Genomic DNA, 21,290 nt, shown 5'->3' with positions numbered 1-21,290 from the left:
CCACATTACCTCTGGCCTCCCCAGAGCTCGCCATCCTGCAGGGCAAGCCAGTCTCATTACTGCATCACACTCAGTCTTCCTTCCCACCTTTTAGTACACCAGCCTTCTTTTCACCCAAAATATCAGAGCATCCCCATGGCCTGAGAATATAATTTTACTGTTTGGACACCTACAAATAATCTTCATGTGTTTAATTAATAACTTACTGCAATCTCTTTTATTTTTCTATAGTGGAAACCGCCTCAGGTTTTCCTTCCTAATAAAATCAACATTTCTAAACATTTCTAACATCATTATTTCCTTTATCAATAAATACAACTTTCAATTTTGACAGATTAATAAAATTAACCTTATGTAAATTGTTCTTCTAATCAAATAATGGAAGAGCCTGATATTTTAAAAGAAGTACAGACAACCTTAAATATCACTTTTATTTTAATTTCAAAAATTCTTTTCCCTGTTGTTGTCTTGCAATCCTCGGTATATCTTAATTTCTTACTAAATGATTATTTTCTCCTTTTCTTTAACTCAGACCATTTAGAGAATTCATTTGATGAAGTATTGAGGAGCCTAATTGTTTAAAGGGCAGAAATTAGTCCCTGCAAGAGTACTTTTAAAAACTGGCAAATACCAGGCATAATTACAGATTCTTTGGAAGAATCTATTTCTGTACAATAGGTTAATTGGTTATAAGTAGACAGCACTGGCCACAATTTAAACCCGGCTTCTAATTTCATCCATGATTTTTTTAACAAATATAAGTGACTAATTATGATCAAATTAGTCCCCTTGAAGGAACAATTGTCTACTTATCCCTGATTTTCAAGATTTAAGTGGTCTAATGCACCTGCAGTTAGCTTCCCACTAGCATACTGCCTACTTCCAGAGTTATTTCCCAAAGTTGTCAAAATCTTCCCTCATCATGAGAACTCTACAGCCTGACCAATGTCTGGTTTAGATTATGATGACTTCTTTGGAAGAATCTGGGCAATTTTTAAGAAAACTGAAGCCAAAATAGAGGTTTGCCTAAGGAAGGATATTGGTTTGAGGCTGGTTGATCCGGACAATTGCCTCAATTCTCTGCACCATCCACATATAGATGATTTGTTCACCTCTTTGATTATAGAAAGGACTTACTCCTCTTTTCTTTATTTTAGTGGTGCAATCTATGCATAGACTTGGTAGCATTTACCAGTGAAATATTCAAGGGAGCAGTTTTCCAGTCCTTGGATGGAATTATTGTCTCAGCTAACTGTAAGCTGCGGAAGATCTTCACTTTAAAATGCAAGCCTCAAGACACTGCAGATAAAGACGGTATGTTCAAGTTGCTACTATGAAGATTTTTTAATTCTCCAATGTGTTTAAAGTTAGACATACCTTTGGGGCCGCCTGGGTGGCTCAGGTCATGATCCCGGGATCCTGGGATCGAGCCCCGCATCGGGCTCTCTTCTCAGTGGGGAGCCTGCTTCCCCCTCTCTCTCTGCCTGCCTCTCTGCCTACTTGTGATTTCTCTTTTTGTCAAATAAATAAAATCTTTTAAAAAAATTAGCATACCTCTGGATAGTATGAGTATAGAGTAGTGGTTTTTCTAAATTTATCTTATTTTACTGTGGAAAAAACACTTTTTTAACATGAGATCTGTCCTCTTAATAAATTTTTAAGCTACTGCATGTTTTGGTGACAGTAGGTGCAATGCTTTGCAGCAGATCTCTAGAGTTTGCTCATTTTGATCAAAACCCTATTTCCCTTCACCTCAACCATTGGCAACAACCATTCCACTCTGATTCTCCTTGAATCTATTTTAGATACCTTAAGTAAGTAAAAGCATATAGTATTTGTTTGTCTGTAGTTGGCATATTTCACTTAGCAGAAGTCCTTATGGTTCATTCATGTTGTAGCATATGTCATTCTTTACTCTGAATCACGTTTATTTTTACTGTAGCTGTATGTCAAAGATATCTTTTTTATTTTTGTGATTTTTCTTCCTTTTTTGTTTTTGATAGCACTTACCATGTGAATTAGTCAGGGTTTTTATTTGCAAACAGTGTAATCCTCTCTAGGTAGTTGAAACAGAAAAGAGAATTTATTTAAGGTAATTAGCCACTTCATAGAATCTCAAGGATGCCCAGAAAGTCAGGCTTCCAGGCTATAGCCAAGAACAAACACACCCTCCACCACAAGACTGCTCCTAGGAAGACCCCTGATAGCTACTGAAACTGGACAGACTCCGTAATTCACAGCACAATGCTTGGCTCCAGGTTCCAGAATTTCTGTTACTGCTGCCCTGGAAAACTGAATGTCTTCTTCCTCACCACCCTCGCCAGAAGCAGACTTCTTCATTTTTCTCTGCTGAACAAAGGCAGAGACTCTATTTGTGTCTGATCTAGATCACATGATGCAAGGGTAGCTAACAAAGCCAGTATCTGAGTCCTGGGACTCATTGTGTAGCAAAGTAACCAAATTCACAAGGGTGTTCAAAAGGTATCACCATTCAGAGTGCCTGGGTGACTCAGTGGGTTGAGCATCTGCCTTTGGCTCAGGGTGTAATCCAGGGGTTCTTGGATCGAGCCCTGAGTTGGGCTCCCTGCTCAGTGGGGAGCCTGCTTCTCCCTCTTTTTCTGCCTCTCCCTCTGCTCACACACTCCCTCTCTCATGAGTAAATAAAATCTTTAAAAAAAAAAAAATGTCACCATTCAAAAAGCTCTGCCATTGTCTGGTGTATACTATTTCATTATTCTGTACATTTCATGAAGTCATATGAGAGACATTACATGTATAAATTTTCTGATTATCATATTAGAAAAATGAGTTATTCCTAGAAAGACAGGAAAATACACATTTACTATTTATTGTGTGATTAATAAATATACTCTGCAGATAACTGAACCATCTAGAATTTATAAGATGACACAAATTCTCCTGCTAAGATAGTCTTAAACAACTGAAAGTATTGAGAGAATACTGATGCTTCCTTTTGATTTTTGTCTGGGATTATTTTTAACAAAATCAATTTTTCTAGAAGCCCAGGAAACAGGGCAGCACATAAGACGGCAAAGGTGATTTCTTAGAAGTTTGTATAAAGTAGACTTCGGACTTATGCTCTGTCTGGATGAGCGTCTGAGAAATCCTTGTGTAGTTCACTCTGTGGAACAGGACACTGTGCCTATAAATTTCATTTGATAATAAAACACAGCAGTGCATTAACAGCTCCCCAGAGAGATCACAAGTCAGGAAGTGCAGCCACTCATCTTATGTACCATTTAAATGCTATACAAGAAAGTGAAAGCCTTCATTAAAAAAAATATATCACCCAACTAATAAGAAACCTCAAAATTTGTAGAAATATATGTGCATTCTAGAATTAGCAGATGAGAGGAGGTGAATCATAACCTGATTAGTATTTTTAAATAAATGTAAGGGAAAAAGTAAATCAAAATATGCCATATTAAATGCAAGTTTTTATCTCTGATCCTTCCTGAAGCCCCACTAAAATTACAAGAATTAAAATGGTAATAAACCCACCAGGAAGAAGAGGATGGGAGAGTAGGAAACAATAAGGAAAGTGTGGTCCTAAATTTTGTAAGATCGAGGAGTGATAACTAACTTAGAAGAGCAGAGAAAGCTGAAACTATTGGGTTTACAGAGAGGTTTGTCAATGAGAGTCATAATATAGAACCTCAGAGGAACTCCAGAATTGACAGCCCTAGGTACTGCCAAAGGCAAGGGGGTGTGGCTAAAGACAAGGAGATTAGTTAAAATTCTATATGGGTTGCTATAGAATCCCAGATCCCCCTTCCAACTACAAATAAGTAGAAAACAGGATATTTATTCTTTGGAGAAACTGGACCAGAGAACTTCTCAACTCAGATACATTGCATATGTGGTAGATAGACACTGAAACTAACAGGAAGAAAGAAAGAAATAAGGAATAGATCTATGTTTTTTTCGGTTAAGAAAATACACTGCATCTATAAAATAGGAGTAGTTTGTTCTTGCTGTATTTCAGTAAGCATTTTGTTAGAGTTTACTATATTATAAGCTTTTTATATAATTTAGAAACATTTACAGATCATAGGTGTGCAGCTTTAGGAATTAACACAAAGTGAACACATTTCTGTAACCAGCACCCAGATCAAGAAATAGAACTTTACAAACATCTCAGAAACCCTACTTAAAATCTCCTCCTAATCATGACCATCTCTCTTCTTCCCAGATATAACACTCTCCTGACTTCTAACACTACAAGTTAATTTTACCTATTTTTGAAGTTTATTTAAATAAAATCATATAATACATATTCTTTCATATATACATTCTTTAACAAAACCTTGGGTTTGTAAGAGTCATCTATATTGCTTATTTAATTACTATACAGTATGCCATTGTGTGAACTCACCACAGTTTGTCTATTGTAGGCAACTATGAATAGTACTGCTGGACTCAGTCTACATTTCTCTTGGAGCATGTAGGTAGGCTTTCTTTGGATATTTATCAAGGAGCTGAATGAACACATATTTCAGCATTCCTAATTTCAGTTATTATATTTTTTGATGCTAGAATTTCCATTAGATTCTTTCTTACAGTTTCCATTCTTCAGCTGAAATTCTCTATCTCACTATCGAATTTTTCAAATAGGTTAATCAAAGTTATTTCAAAAGCCTTGGCTCACAATTCCACTATGTGTCTCAATTCCAATATCTGTTTTTATTTTCTGTTTTTCTCTTATCCTTGTATCCTGATATGTCTAATAAGCTTGAATGAATACTGGACATTTCGACTCAGAAACTATACACTATTTTGAGACTCTGTATTGTATTTTCTTGTTCCGGGGACTTAAAATTTAAAAAAAAAATTAAAAAGAAGCCCAAAAGACTGAAAACAGGATCAAAATGTTAAGAATATTAGAAGTTAGTCCAAGTGGACCACCAGCAGAGTAATAAGATTCTAAGATGAGAGACTAGAGAAAACAGGAAGGATGATATGTAGGAAGATTTCCCAAAATTAAAGGCCAAGTGTTTTCACATTGACAGAGCTCATCAAAAACAAAAAATGAAAAAGAAAAAGAAAGAAAGGAAAATAAGAGCCACCGTTGTATAATTTAATAATAAGAGGGAAAAAGAGAAAAGATTATTTAAGCTTCAAGAATTTTTTAAAAATTCAAGTTGCATGCAAAGGAGTAGGAATGAGAATAATGATGTCTGACTTCACACCACATTAGATGGCACAAGACCTTAAAACTATACCTTCAAAAGTCTAAAGAAAAATGATTTCCAACGTAGAATTCTGTACCCATCCAATTATTTTTCTTTTCCAAATATTTATTTAAATTCTAGTTAGTTAACATATAGCATAATATTGGTTTCATGAGTAGAATTTAGTGATTCACCCCTTACATAGAACACCCAGTGCTCATCATAACAAGTGCATTCCTTAATATGCATCACCCCATTAGCCCATCCCTCTCCCACTTCTTTCCATCAACCTCAGTTCGTTCTCTATCATTAGGAGTCTCTTAATGGTTTGTCTCCTCCTCTCTCTTTCTCTCTTTTTCTTTTCCCTTCCCACGTGTTCATCTGTTTTTTCCCTAAATTACATATATGAGTGAAATCATATGGTATTTTTCTTTCTCTGACTGACTTTTTGACTTATTTCACTTAGCATGATACACTCTAGCCTCCTTCACATCACTGCAAATGGCAAGATTTCATTCTTTTTGATGGCTCTTCATGACTACAGTAATATAGTCATAGTTTGGTTATTGTTAATAATGCTGTTATAAACATTGGGGTGCATGAACCCCTTCAAATCTATATTTTGGTGTCCTTTGGGTAACTACCTCAATGTGCAATTGCTGAATTGTAGGGTGGTTCTATTTTTAACTTTTTGAGGAACCACCATACCATTTTCCAGAGTGGCTGCACCAGCTTGTATTCCCACCAGCAGTGTAAGAGGGCTCCCCTTTCTCTGCATCCTCACCAACATCTGTTGTTTCCTGTGTTGTTAATTTTATCTATTCTGACAGGTGTGAGGTGATATCTCATTATGGTTTTGATTTATATTTCCATGATAATGAGTGATATTGAGCATTGTTTCATGGGTCTGTTAGCCATCTGGATGTCTTCTTTGAAAAATGTTTATTCATGTCTTCTGCCCTTTCTTAATGGGGTTATTTGGGTTTGGGGTGTTGAATTTGATAAGTTCTTTACAGACTTTGGATACTAACTCTTTATCAGATAGTCATTTGCAGATACGTTTTTCCATTCCATAGGATGCCTTTTAGACTGTTGATTTCCTTCATTCTGAAGAAGATTATTATCTTGATGTAGTCCCAATAGTTCATTTTTATTTTGTTTCCTTTGCCTCTGGTAAGAAGGCAAGGAAGAAGTTGTTATGGCTGACATGACAGAGGTTGCTGCCTGTGTTCTCCTCAAGGATTTTGAAGGGATTTTCCTGTTTCACATTTAGGTCTTTCATCCATTTTGAATTTATTTTTGTGTGTGGTGTAAGAAAGTGGTTCAATTTCATTCTTCTGCATGCTGCTGTCCAGTTTTCCCAACACCATTTGTTGAAGAGACAGTCTTTTTTCCATCAGACATTCTTTCCTGCTTTGTTGAAGATTACCATATAGTTGTGGACCCATTTCTGGGCTCTTTATTCTGTTCCATTAATCTATGAGTCTGTTTTTGTGTCAGTGCCATACTGTCTTGATGACTACAGTAATATAGTTTGAAGTCCAGAATTGTGAGGCTCCTGCGTTGCTTTTATTTTTCAGGATTGCTTGGGCTAATCAGGTCTTTTGTGGTTCAATATTTTTTCCAAAATACAAGTCAGAGATAATACCTAAAGCACAAGTTCAGAAATGTCAATATAAGGCTGCAATTATATATTAAACACAGAAGTACGTGCCAGAAGATTTAGAAGCTATTGCTGAAAGGCTTGAGACTAGGCCATGTGTGAGGTAGGAGGGTAGCAGTTAGGGAATAATGCCTTTTTCTCGTAATTGTAGTGCCATTTGTATTTTTGAACAATATACATATATTTTGTTTTATAATTAATTTTTTAATAGTGAATGGAATAATCTAAAAAATTCCAAGAACAAATATTGGCATGATTTCTTTTAGGTTTTCAAAAGGCCTGGAAAAAAGGCTAATGAATGTGGCAACTCAGATTGCCTAAAATGTTCTGAATAGACTTGGGGAAGCATGGTGTGGTTCTGGGTGCTGTGGAATATAACCCTCTATTCCTCATTTAGCTTCCAGGACTTAACCTTGCACAAGTGCTCACCCCATCTCTATATGCTTCAGTTTCTATGTCAGTAAAATGAGGATAATTGTTCCCTGGTTAAGTAAAATACTATTACATTCCCACTAAAAGCATAACATGTGTAAACTGAGTACATCTTGGAGAAGTTAAATTGATACTGTAGCAACTAAAGGCACAGATTAATGGTCTCTGAACATTATTTCCTCATTAGTTATTATAAGGTTGTTTTGAAGATCCACTAAAACAAATATATATATATATATATATATATATGAAAAGATATAAACTGTAATTCATTGTGTAGATGCTAACCATTTATCTAGCTCCTACAGTCAGGCACTGAGATGACACAACCCCTGCTTCAAGGAGCTTGGAATCTCTCAGGGAAATTTATATGTACATATTGATTGTTATACCTGGAGGAAGCTTCCCTAATGGGCTTAACAAGCACTGGGAGGAGAATTTGAGGCACTTAACTCTAACTTGAAAGAGCCACTTGGAGAGGTACTTGGATTTCACAGACCTACCAAGTTATGAAAAACTTGACTAACATAAGGTTGCCAACTTTTAAATTCACCAAATCAGAGCATTAGAACAGACAAACAAGAAAAACTACAATTATTCTAATCACTTAATTAATTGGAAAGATTTAAACACTCACATATTAGGAAGGTATTAATTTCAAAATAAAGGCTGATATTTTCACCACAGACCAGTGAAAATGACTTAATGGTTCAGTATCTATCCATAGAGCAGTGTTAGGTGTGAACTCACATGAAGAAACAAATTATCCAAACTATATCCTGAAGGATAAATAATAATTTCTCAACTAATGAAGTAATTTTCAGGTAATGAAAGTTGACAACAAGAAAGGAAAGCATTTCAGGAAAAGGAAGAGTGATATGTATAAAGACATGGCATTATGAGTAGATCTGATCCATTGAAGGAACAGGGAGTTCATTATGGCATATGGCAGAGGTGGAAGGAATGATTTAATATACTATTTTTTACTAGGTTGCATACTTTGACACAAAGAGCTAGAGCAGTTTTCCTGTCCTCAGAGTTCTCTGTGTAATTGTGAACACCAGAAAAGTAAACACTGCAAGAGTTCATTGTCAAGACAATTTGATAAAAGAGAACAAAGGATAACACAGCATGGGGCAAATTGAGTGTCCCTGGTCAAGGAAGTTGGCAGCAGAAATGATAACAATGATGGTGGTGCTAATAGAAACAGTAGGTGTTCTAACACTTTATATATATGAATTTAATGCTATACAAACTCTATAAAGTAGGTATTATTATCATCTCCATTTTATAGATAGGGAAGTTTAGGCACAGAGAAGTCAGATAATGTGCCAGTGTCACAAAATTGTTAAGTAGTAGAGGCAGGTTTTGAACCCTGACAGTAGGACTCGAGTTTTTACTCCTACTTACTATAGTGTACTGCCTTCCTTGGGAGAATGAAAAGGAGGGGAAATTTTAAAAAGAAAAGAGAGAGAGAGAAAAGACATCAAGGAATAAGAATGCCAAAAGATGGTGACTAGCTGTGTTAAGTGTGTCTGTATTCAATAAGTAATGGATGTCCCTTTGCCTTCCATACTGAAGATGGGAGTGGGGGGGACATCTTCTGCAGAGACAGTTCTATTAGTCACGAGGTTGAGACTTTTATCATAGGAAACTCTTTTCCCTGTTTCTTACATTTCATTCTGAGGTTCAATTTAAAGATAGTGTATTAAAATGCTTGCTTAAACTCAGTACCTGTTTCCCTTAGTTTATTTAAGCTGCTACATTTCACCCTAGAACTCTTAAACTCACCCAAGCTAGGAAATGTTGCCTAATTCCATTGCTGTTCTCTGTTTACACAGTGGAATATAATAGAAAGTGAATTATTGGGACCCTAAAACAAGAAATTAACCAGGTTTTCACTTGGCCAGAGGAATGGCTGATGCTGGACAAGTAGTAAAGCATGCTGATTCAATTGAATTTATGACTTATGGTTCCTGAGGGAACATGGGCTAGCACTTTTAGGCATTTGTATGACTGAATTATTGACTAACTCATATCATTCTGCGTCTAAAAAAATGAACAATATATGTACAGATGTTAGATAAGAGAAAAACAAGAGGAGAGCCAAGAGAAGAAACGAAAGAGCACAATTATCCACTAGGTAAGGATTTATGTTCTACTGGTGATGATTTTACAGGTCTCCTGACACCAGAGTTCATTGCTTTCTAAAATATCAGCACTTGGGCATATGTGTTCTGTGTTAAGGAATGCAAGAAGAGGAGAATAATTAAAAGTATGATTTCAGGGGCGCCTGGGTGGCTCAGTGGGTTGAGCCTCTGCCTTTGGCTCAGGTCATGATCCCAGGGGCCTGGGATCGAGTCCCGCATTGGGCTCTCTGCTCAGCAGGGAGCCTGCTTCTCCTCATCTCTCTCTCTGTCTGTCTCTCTGCCTATTTGTGATCTCTCTCTCTGTCAAATAAATAAATAAAATCTTTAAAAAAAAAAAAAAGTATGATTTCAGACTGAGAGTCCCTTTGAAGGCATAGGTTAAGTCTCCATATTTTTACCTCTAGCACATGACCTGGCACTGGTAATCTGTCATACATATATGAAGAATTGATGAAGTAAGAGTTGGCTAATTGTTTGTTCAATTATTCATTCAGTCATTCTCTCTATTCAGTAAGCCTTCTGAATGTCAAGCAATGTGAAGAAAATTATCCCTTCAAAAGCCACAGAAAAAACTAGAAATACTAATGTAGTGCCTTAATAGACTCATTGAGCAGGGACGGGCCATAGAGATAATGTAATCCAGTATCCTAATTATACAGAGAGGAAATAAGACCCATGGAAATCAAGGCATCTTGTGCTAAGGTCACAGGAGGTAGAACTCTAGGTCAGGCCTCTGACTGTTCCTTCCTCAGCAGTATACTTATTTACCTTCCTCAATAACTGGAACTCCTTAGTGTTTTTAATAATCAGCATTGTTGAGTGTTTTCCTGCCCCTCTCTCTCCAGGTCAGGTGATACACATCATATTCAGATCTCTTCAGTTTAAGGCTGCATTCCCACTCCTTCTTGCAGCAGAGTCGAACTCAGATTACCCTTGCCTAGAAAACCACCTCAGGGCAAGGAAAAAGGGGTAAGATCTCTGCATAGCAGAGGTTTCCAGCCAATAGTAGATCTCACAAAAATGGATTATGTATATCTATATATCAAAGACACAGATGTATATTGATAAACATATCAATTGTTTTTTATAAGTAGGCATTATCAATATTTATAATAGAACTTCATATCTTAAAAACTCTAAGGATAACAATTCCATTTATAATGTCATCCCAAATAATTAAATACCTAGAAATAAATTTAATCAAGGAAATGAAAAACTTCTTCACTGAAAACTATAAAACATTGTTAAAGGAAGTTAAAGAAGACCTAAGTGAATAGAAATAAATACACCCAACAGGTATGGATTGAAAGACTTGATATTGTTAAGATGTCGGTATGACCCAAAGAGATCTAGAGATTCAGTGCAATCTCTCAGTATTTCAATGGCCTTTTTTGCAGAAATGAAAAAGCTGATCCTCAAATTCATATGGAATTGCAAGGGGGCCAAAATATCCAAAAACAATTTGAAAAAGAAGAACAAAGTCGGAGGATTCACACTTCCCAATTTCAAAACTTAATTCAAGAGTTGCAGTAATCAAAACAGGCTGGTATAGTTAGAATGGACATATACACCAATGGAATAGAATTGAGTCCAGAAATGAATCTGTCTAATTTTGACAGGGAGACCAAGAACATTCAATGAGGAAAAAGGAGACTTCAACAAATGGTTCTGGGACAATTCGATATCCACACACAAAATAATGAGTATATAAAAACTAACTCAAATGGATCAGCGACCTAAATATAAGAACTAAATAAAACTCTTAGGAAAAAAATAGAGCTTAATCTTCATGACCTTAGGTTAACCCCAAAGCACAGCGTCAAAATTTTAAAAATAAATAAATTGGACATTAAAATTTAATGCCTTTGTATATCAAAGGACACTTAAGAAATTGAAAAGACTACCTGCAGAGTGGGAGAAAATATTTGCAAATCATATATTTTATAGAATAAATATTCTGATTCTACATATATATATAGAGAGAGAGAGGGAGAGAGGGTGTGTGTGTGTGTATGGATATATATATATATATATATGGAATATTCTGATATCTTCCAGTATCTAGACTACATAAAGGACTCTTTTAACTCGACAACAGAAAGAGACACAACCCAATAAAAAATGTCTGAAGGACTAAACTGCTGTAGATATATCTCTGAAAAAGATATACAAATAATTGATAAACATGAAAAACTGCTCAGCATTAGTTATTAGGGAAATGCAAATCAAAACCACAGTGAGATACCACTGCACGCTCACTAGGATGACTATAATTTTTTTTAATAGAAAACAAGTGTTGGTAAGGGTGTAGAGAAATTGGAATTCTTGTACATTGTTAATGGGAACGCAAAATGGTTCACCCACTATAGAAGACAGTTTGGCAGTTCCTGAAAATGTTAAACACATAATTACCATATGCATCTGCAGTGCCACTCCTTGGTATATACCCAAAAGAATGGAAAACAGATACATGTACATGTTTGTTCACTGCAGTGTTATTCACAATAACCAAAATGTGGAAACAGCCCAAATGTTCATCACCAGATGAATGGATAAACAAAACATGGTATGTGTTTAACACATAGTCACATATTGCATGATTCCATTTATATGAGATTTCGATAAATCCATAAAGAAAGAATGCAGGTTTGTTGTTGCCAGGGAGTGGGAGTTGGAGAGAATGGACAGAAGCTGGCTAATGGATAAGGAATTCTGCTTTGGAATGATGGAAGTGTTTTAGAGCTATATAGAGGTGGTGGTTGCAGAACACTCTGAATGTACTATGTACGGATGAATTGTTCATTTTAAAATGTTTAATTTTTACTGATACATTAATGTGAATTTCCCCTAAATAAAATATAAAAAAAAAAAAAACTAAAGGCATGATTCATTTCAGGATAGCCAAGTGTTTGGTGTAGTTCAGACTTATTTACCCCTTTAAATATCAGCACCCTTTATTATAAAAAACACATGCTAAAGCACTGTGGTTTTGTCTCCCTTATAATGAAATAGTTGACATAAGTATTTGTCTGTTATTAATAATAAACAGTTACATAATAATTCCTATGTACCAGGCCCTGTTCTTAGGCCCTTACAAACATTAACTTATTTAATCATCATAATAACCCTATACAGTATTATTTTCTAATCCATATTTTACAGATAAGATGACCCAGGGCACAGAGAGGTAACTTACCTTGCCAAGATAACACAGCTAATAAGTGATGTTTTGGTTTGTTTGGTTTTTTTATTTATTTGTTGTTCAGTTATAAGTGATTTTTTTATTAACATATAATGTATTATTTGCTTCAGGGGTACAGGTCTGTAAATCATCAGTCTTACACAATTCACAGCACTCACCATAGCACATGTTTTAATGCATAAAGAGCATTTGTATGTGTTAAAATTGGTGACTTAATTTTTTTTTTTAAGATTAATTTCTTTGAGAGAGAACATGTGCCTTCCTGCAAGCAATGGGAGGGACAGAGAGGGAGAGAGAGAATGTCCAGTGAAATCCCTGCTGAGTACAGAGCCCGAAGCAGGACTTGATTTCACAACCCTCAGATCATGACCTGAGCCAAAATTGAGTGGGATGCTTACCCAGCTAAGCCCCCCAGACACCCAGTGACTTAATTTTTAAAGCTAGTTAAGATCTTCATCAGAGATCTACAACACCTACAGAATGGTTCACATTATGTGGCATTATAGACAAAGCCAAACAGGATTACAAAATCACTCAAAACATTCTAATATACTAACTCATACTGGGAACAAAGACAGCAAAAAAAAAAAAAAACCACCATGTGGTTGTGGTTCGATGCTACATGAGCAAATCTGTTAGTTCTCTCTTAGCCTTCTCCTTTCGTTTTGGCATTCTGAGCTGACCATTCCAGCCAACATTGTGTCCTTTCAGATTTGTTAGCAAAAGCACCTTAAATCAACTGTGTCATTTTCCAGTGTTAATCAAGCAGTCTGCTTGTTTCCATACACATCTCTTACAGAAAATAGAACTTGTCTGGAAGAACAATTCAGATAGGCCTTGGTCCCTTAGTATCTGATTACCACTTTGACTTGTTATTTGCCATCTGGGGAGAAAGATATGATATCCAAATAAAATGTGTGTGGAACACTTCTCAGGAAATAGCTGAGCAAAGAACAACCAAAGAAGAAAAGTGGAAAACTTGGCCGCTGCTTTTAATCTAGGTCAGCTCTTATTAAGGGGCCTTCATCTGGAGGTGGGCTCCAAGATGGCAAAGAAGTAGGAGACCTAAATTTCATCTGGTCCCAGGAATTCAGCTAGATAGTTACCAAACCATTCTGAACACCTATGAACTCCACGGGATAGCAGCAACTCCATGAACAGAAAAGCGACCACTTTCTGGAAGGTAGGACATGTGGAGAAGTGAATCAAAGGCGATATCTGGGAAAATAGACCGCAGGGGGTGGGGGGAAGAAGCCTCTGTCAGTCAGCTCCCAGCAAGTGGTAGAGCAACAGAGCACAAAATCAGAACTCTTGGAAGTCTGCTCGCCTGAGGGACATCACTCTGGTTGCTAAGCAGGGAATAGAACCTCACTGGGACAGTGTGGTCTCAGGACCCCTCAGGGTCACGAAAGACCTGGGGTTCCGGAGTGCTGCAGAGGTCCCATGTATCAGAGCACGGAAACCGGCTGTGGAGATGGAGCTGAGGAGTGTGCTTTCAGCTCAGGGTTGCCCTAAACCTTGATCTGCAGCACAGTCAGACCTCCTGGAAGAGCAGAGGCCCAACAAGCAACAGATCCAGAGAGACCCCCTCACTTCCTCCCCTGGGAGGAGTGGCACAGGAGCACACTGCAGGAATCTACTGGGGTTGGAGAATCCAAATGGGTCTGTGAGCCAGAGATAGAAATGCCCACTCACAGGCTGGGTGAGAATGGAGTGTGGCTGGGTGATTGACTGCTTTTCTCTGAGGACTCACTCAGGAGTGGGACCCTGAGTTCATGGCCTCCTCCAGGGCTAGAGACCAAAATATACCCCAAATCTAGTACATGCTTTGTTCTATTCACCTCCCTGATCAAATTCTTTTTTTTTTTTTAATTATCCTTCTTTCTTTTTTCAGCCAATTTCTTTATTACTTCCTTTTTTAAAACTTTTTTTTTTTAAAGATTTTATTTTATTTTATTTGACAGACAGAGATTACAAGCAGGCAGAGAGGCAGGCAGAGAGAGAGAGAGGAGGAAGCAGGCTCCCTGCTGAGCAGAGAGCCCGATGCGGGGCTCGATCCCAGAACCCTGGGATCATGACCCGAGCTGAAGGCAGAGGCTTTAACCCACTGAGCCACCCAGGCGCCCCTTTAAAACTTTTTAATTTTCATTTTTACAATCATATACTATCCTTACATTGTATTTACCCTTGTTTTTGCATATATATGTTTTTCTTTCCTTAAAATTTTGAGAGGCAGTTTCTTCTAACAGACCAAATTACACCCAAAAAAACGGAGCCAAAAGTCTGTGGCTCTGTTCTGTTTACCAGCCTGATCATATTCTTTTTTTTTTCCCTTTCTTCCCCCACCCCCCACCCTGGTTTTGGATCTCTTCTGATTTGTTTAATGTATATTTTATGGGGTCATTTTTACCCTTGTAGCATTTTGTTCTCTTGTTCATCTATTCCTCTACAGACAAAATTACAAAATGGAAAATCTCACCTAAAAAAAAAAAAAAGAATAAGAGGCAATACTACAGACTGCCTGCCAGGGAGCTAATCAACATGGACATTAGTAAGTTGTCAGAACTATAGTTCAGAATGACAATTGTAAAGATGCTGACTGGGCTTGAAAAAAGCATGGAAGATACTAGAAAGTCCTTTTCTGGAGAAATAAAATCTAACCAAGTCAAAATAAAAAGGCTATTAATGAGGTGCAATAAGAAATGGAGGCTCTAAACACTAGGACAAATAAGGCAGAAGAGAGAATTGGTGATCTAAAAGACCAAATGATGAAGAATAAAGAAGCTGAGAGAAAGAGAGAGAAACAATTACTGGACCACAAGGTGAGAATTCAAGAGGTAAGTGATACCATAAAATGAAACAACACTAGAATAATTGAGATCCCAGAAGAAGGAGGAGAGGGGTAGAACGTATATTGGAGCAAATTATAGCAGAGAATTTCCACAATTTGGGGAAGGACACAGGCATCAAAATCCAGGAAGCATAGACAGCCCCCCCTTAAAATAAAAAATAGGTCAACATCCAACTATCTAATAGGAAAATGTACAAATCTCAGAGACAAAGAGAAAATCCCGAAAGCAGCTTGGGACAGAGGAGGTAGGTCTACAGTGTTAGAAGCATTATGTTGGCAACAGACCTATCTACAGAGACCTGGCAGTTTTCTCATTTACTTCAGAGCACTAAACAAAATTATGCAGCCAAGAATACTATATCCAGCTAGGCTGTCATTGAAAATAGAAGGAAAGATAAAAAGCTCCCAGGACAAACAAAAAGATTTGTGATCACCAAACCAGCCATACAAGAAATTTTGAAAGAGGTCCTCTAAGCAAAGAGAGAACATGAAAGTAACAGACCAGGAAGGAAGAGAGACAATATACAGTAACAGTCACCTTATAGGCAATACAATTAATATCTTTCAGTAGTTAACCTGAATGTAATGAGCTAATGTTCAAAAGAAACAGGGTATCAGAATGGATTTTTTTAAAAAGAGCCATTGATATTCTACCTACAATAAACTCATTTGAGACCCAAAGACCCATCCAGACTTAAAGTGAGTGGGTGGAAGACAATTTACCATGATAATGGACATCAAAAGAAAGCTGGGGTGGCAATCCTTATATCAGACAAATTAGATTTTAAGCCAAAGACTGTAATAAGAGATGAGGAAGGACACTATATCATGCTTAAAGGATCTATCCAACAAGAAGATCTAACAATTTAAAATATCTATGCCCCTAACATGGGAGCAGCCAATTATATAAGCCAATTAATAGCAAAATCAAAGAAACACATTGACAATAATATAATAATAGCAGGGAACTTTAACACCCCCCCTTACTGAAATGGACAGATCATCTAAGCAGAAGAACAAGGAAACAAGGGCTTTAAATGACACACTGGACTAGATGGACTTCACAGATATAGTCAGAACATTTCACCCCAAAACAACAGAATAAACATTCTTCTCTAGTGCACATGGAACATTATCCAGAATAGATCACATCCTGGGTCACAAATCAGATCTCAACCAGTACCAAAAGACTGGGATCATTCCCTGCATATTTTTAGACCACAGTGCTCTGAAACTAAAACTCAATCACAAGAGGAAAGTTGGAAAGAACTCAAATACATGGAGGTTAAAGAGCATTCTACTAAAGAACGAATGGGTCAACCAGGAAATTAAAGAAGAATTTAAAAAATTCATGGAAACAAATGAAAATGAAAACACGACTGTTCAAAACTTTGGGACACAGCCAAGGCGGTCCCGAGAGGAATGTATATAGCAATACAATCCTTTCTCATGAAACAAGAAAGTTCTCAAGTACACAACCTAACCCTACACCTAAAGGAGCTGGAGAAATAACAGCAAAGAAAGCCTAAACCCAGCAGGAGAAGAGAATTATTAATACCAGAGCAGAAATCAATGAAACAGAAACCTAAAGAACAGTAGAACAAATCAACGAAAGTAGGAGCTGGTTCTTCAAAAGAATTAATAAGATTGATAAACACCTGGCCAGACTTATCAAAAAGAAAAGAGAAAGGACCCAAATGAATAAAATCATGAATGAAAGAGGAGAGACCACAACTAACACCAAAGAAATACAAACAATTATAAGAACACATTATAAGCAACCATACCCCAGCAAATTTTGACAATCCAGAAGAAATGGATGCATTCCTAGAGACATATAAACTACCAAAACTGAACGAGGAAGAAAGAGAAAACTTGAAAGAGAAAACCCATAACCAGTGAGGGGATTGAAGCAGTCATCAAAAATCTCCCAATGAACAAGAGCCCCGGGCCAGATGGAATTCTCAGAATTCTCCCAAGCATATAAAGAAGAATTAATACCTGAAACTCTTTCTCCTGAAACTGTTAAAAAAAAAAAAAAAGAGAGAGAGAGAGAAAGAAATGGAAGGAAAACTTTCAAACTCATTTTATGAGGCCAGAATTACCTTGATCCCAAAACCAGAAAAAGACCCCATCAAAAAGGAGAATTACAGACCAATATCCTTCATGAATACGGATGCAAAAATCCTCACCAAAATACTAGCCAATAGGATCCAACAGTACATTAAAAGGATTATTCACCACAACCAAGTGGGGTTTATTCCTGGGCCGCAAGGTTGGTTTCAGTATTCACAAATCAATCAATGTCATACACTACATTAATCAAGGAAAGGACAAGAACCATATGATTCTCTCAATTGATGCAGAAAAAGCATTTGACAAAGCATCCCTTGATTAAAACTCCTCACAGTATAGGGGTAGAGGGTACATACCTCAACATCATAAAAGCCATCTATGAAAAACCCATAGCAAATATCATTCTCAAAGGGGAAAAACTGAGAGCTTTTCCCCTAAGGTCAGGTAGGTACATGGCAGAGATATCCACTATCGGCACTACTAATCATCATAGTACTGAATGTCCTAGCCTCAACAACAGACAACAAAAAGAAATAAAAGGCATCTGAATTGGCAAAGAAGTCAAATTCTCACTCTTTGTAGATGTTATGGTATTTTATGTGGAAAACCCAAAGACTCCACCCCAGAACTTCTGGAACTCACACAGGAATTCAGTAAATGGCAGCATATAAAATGAATGCATAGAATGCATTTCTATACACCAACAACAAGACTGAAGAAAGAGAAATTAAGGAGTAGATACCATTTACAATTGCACCAAAAACCATAAGATACCTAGGAATAAATCCAACCAAAGAGACAAAGGATCTGCACTCAGAAAACTATAGACTACTCATGAAAGAAATTCAGGAAGACACAAAGAAATGGAAAAATGTTCCATGCTCATGGGTTAGAAGGAAAAATAGTGTTAAAATGTCTATGCTGCATAGAGCAATCTACACATTTAATGCAATTTCTATCAAAATACTATCAACTTTTTTCACTGAGCTGGAAAAAGTAATCCTAAAATTTGTATGAAACCAAAAAAGACCCCAAATAGAGGAATGTTGAAAAAGAACAGCAAAGTTGATGGCATCACAATTCCAGACTTGAAGCTCTATTCCAAAGCTGTAATCATCAATATAGTATGCTACTGGCACAAAACAGACACATAGATCAATGGAACGGAGCAGAGAACCCAGAAATGGACTCCCAACTCCATGGCCAACTAATCTTTGACAAAGCAGTAAAGAATGTCCAATGGAAAAATTAGTCTCATCAACAAATGGTGTTGGGAAAATTGGATGGCCACATGCAGAAGAATGAACCTGGACCATTTCCTTACACCACACACAAAAATAGACTTAAAATGGGTGAAAGACCTGAGTGTGAGGCAGGAATCCATCAAAATCTTGAGGAGAACACAGACTGTACCTCTTCGACCTCAGCCGCAGCAACTTCTTCCTAAACACATCACCAAAGGCAAGGGAAGAAAGGGCAAAAATGAACTATTGGGACTTCATTGAGATCAAAAGCTCTTGCAAAACAAAAGAAACAATCAACAAAACCAAAAGACAAATGACAGAACGGGAGAAAATATTTGCAAATGACATATCAGATAAAGAGCTAGTATTCAAAATCCATAAAGAACTTATCAAACTCAGCACCCAGAGAACAAAGAATCCAGTCTAGAAATGGGCAGAAGATATGAACATTTTGGCAAAGAAGACATTCGGATGGCCAACAGACACATGAAAAAGTGCTCAACGTCACTTGGCATCAGGGAAATACAAATCAAAACCACAGTGAGATACCACCTCACACCAGTCAGAATTACTAAAATTAACAGGTCAGGAAACAACAGATGTTAGTGAGGATGTAGAGAAAGGGGAACCCTCCTACACTGTTAGAGGGAATGCAAGCTGAAGCAGACACTCTGGAAAACCATATGGAGGTTCCTCAAAAAGTTGAAAATATAGCTACACTATGACCCAGCAATTGCCCTACTGGGTATTTTACCCCAAAATACAAATGTAGTGATCCAAAGGAGTTCATGTACCCCAATGTTTATAGCAGCAATGTCCACAGTAGCCAAACTATGGAAAGAGCCTAAAAGTCCATCAGCAGAAAAATGGGATATATATATATATATATATATATATATATATATATATATATACACACACACAAAATGGAATACTATGCAGCCATCAAAAGAAACGAAATCTTCCATTTGCAATGATGTGGATGGAACTAGAGGGTATTATGCTGAGCGAAATAAGTCAACAAGAGGAAGACAATTATCATATGATCTTGCTGATATGTGGAATTTGAGAAAAAAGGCAGAGGATCATGAGGGAAGGGAGGAAAAAATGAAATGGGATGAAACCAGAGAGGGAAACAAACCATAAGAGACTCTTCATCTCAGGAAACAAACTGAGGGTTGCTGGAGTGGAGGGGGTGTGAGGCATGGGGCATGGGGTGGCTGGCTGATGGACACTGGGGAGGGTATATGCTATGGTGAGTGCTATGAATTGTGTAAGACTGATGAATCACAGACCTGTACCCCTGAAACAAATAATATATCATATGTTTTATATATATATACATACATATATATCCTTCATCCATGACCATTTATTGAGTATTCCCTGTGAACCAGATGCTGTAGTAAATATATCATTGGGATTCTCTCACCATTCTGTCCCACACTAGCAGCACTTTGGCAGAATTGTCTTCTTTCACTTCCTAGAATACACCAGAGTTCTTCCACCTTCAGAGGCTTCAAATGCTCTGTTCCCTACACCTGAATGATCCCTCCGATCCATTTCACCAGGGGACCTTCTGCTTATCTTTTATGTCTCAGCTTAAATGTCTCTTTATCAGGGGTTCCTGAGGACTCAGTTGTTAAACGACTGCCTTCGGCTCAGGTGATGATCCTGGGCTCCCAGTATCGAGTCCAGCATCAGGTTCCCTGCTCTCTCTCTCATTCTCTCTCTAAAATAAATAAATAAAATCTTTTTAAAAAGAAAAGATAAATAAATTTCTCTTTATCAGGAAAGACTTTCCCTGCCACCCTTTACCTCTTTCATTACATCTTGAACTTTTCCTTCAGAGCACTTAATAAAATTATAATTAAGTAGTTATTTATAATATAATTTGTTTCATATTCTCTGTTAAGTGTAAGCTTCAGAAAGACAGGACAGAGTCCCTCTGTCTCTCCACGCAATTCCCTGGCATACAGTAGAAACTCAAAAAGTATTTGCTGAATGATAAAATGAGTAAACGAATGAGTGAGGGCAGACCATGCCCTGTATGTACTCACAGTTTAGCACTATTTATTTTCTATGTAGAATCCATGCTGTGTTCAGAATTCTTTTTTTTTTTTTTAATTTATTCGAGAGAGCATAAGCGAGAAACAGCACGAGCAGGGGTGGAGGGGCAGAGCAGAGGGAGAAGCAGGCTCCCTGCAGAGCAGAGAGCATGCAGGACACAGGGCTGGATCCCAGGACCCTGAGAGCATGACCTGAGCCAAAGACAGACACTTAACTGAATAGGCACCCAGGTGCCCGTGAAATTCTTATTTTTTAATTAAGCCATGAATGCTAAAAATTAAAATAAAATGGCCTAGTAATTGAATATGGAGAAGGGAGTATTTATTGGTGAGGTGGGTGGTGGGGAGCTGAGTTAACTTCCACTTTGGTTTATCAAAACATTCAACTACCAGGTCAGTAAAGCTCTTTCA

General features: G+C 37.2%; 1 protein-coding gene across 6 annotated transcripts in view; it reads left to right on the top strand.

Annotated features, from left to right (window-relative positions):
• CFAP20DC (CFAP20 domain containing) overlaps positions 1-21,290 on the top strand; it is a 250,019-nt gene that overhangs the window by 107,606 nt on the left and 121,123 nt on the right. For 5 of the 6 annotated variants that reach the window (XM_059161355.1, XM_059161354.1, XM_059161358.1 and 2 more), the window contains one exon: positions 1,158-1,314. In XM_059161355.1, the coding sequence (XP_059017338.1) occupies positions 1,158-1,314 (157 nt within the window). Of the gene's footprint in view, positions 1-1,157; positions 1,315-4,415; positions 4,466-21,290 lie in introns of those variants that run through there. The other variant, XM_059161359.1, reaches the window with a different exon arrangement.

Source organism: Mustela lutreola, chromosome 2 (assembly GCF_030435805.1).
Source record: "Mustela lutreola isolate mMusLut2 chromosome 2, mMusLut2.pri, whole genome shotgun sequence".
In the NCBI taxonomy this organism is placed as follows: Eukaryota; Metazoa; Chordata; class Mammalia; order Carnivora; family Mustelidae; genus Mustela; species Mustela lutreola.
This window is presented reverse-complemented; position numbering and strand designations above follow the sequence as displayed.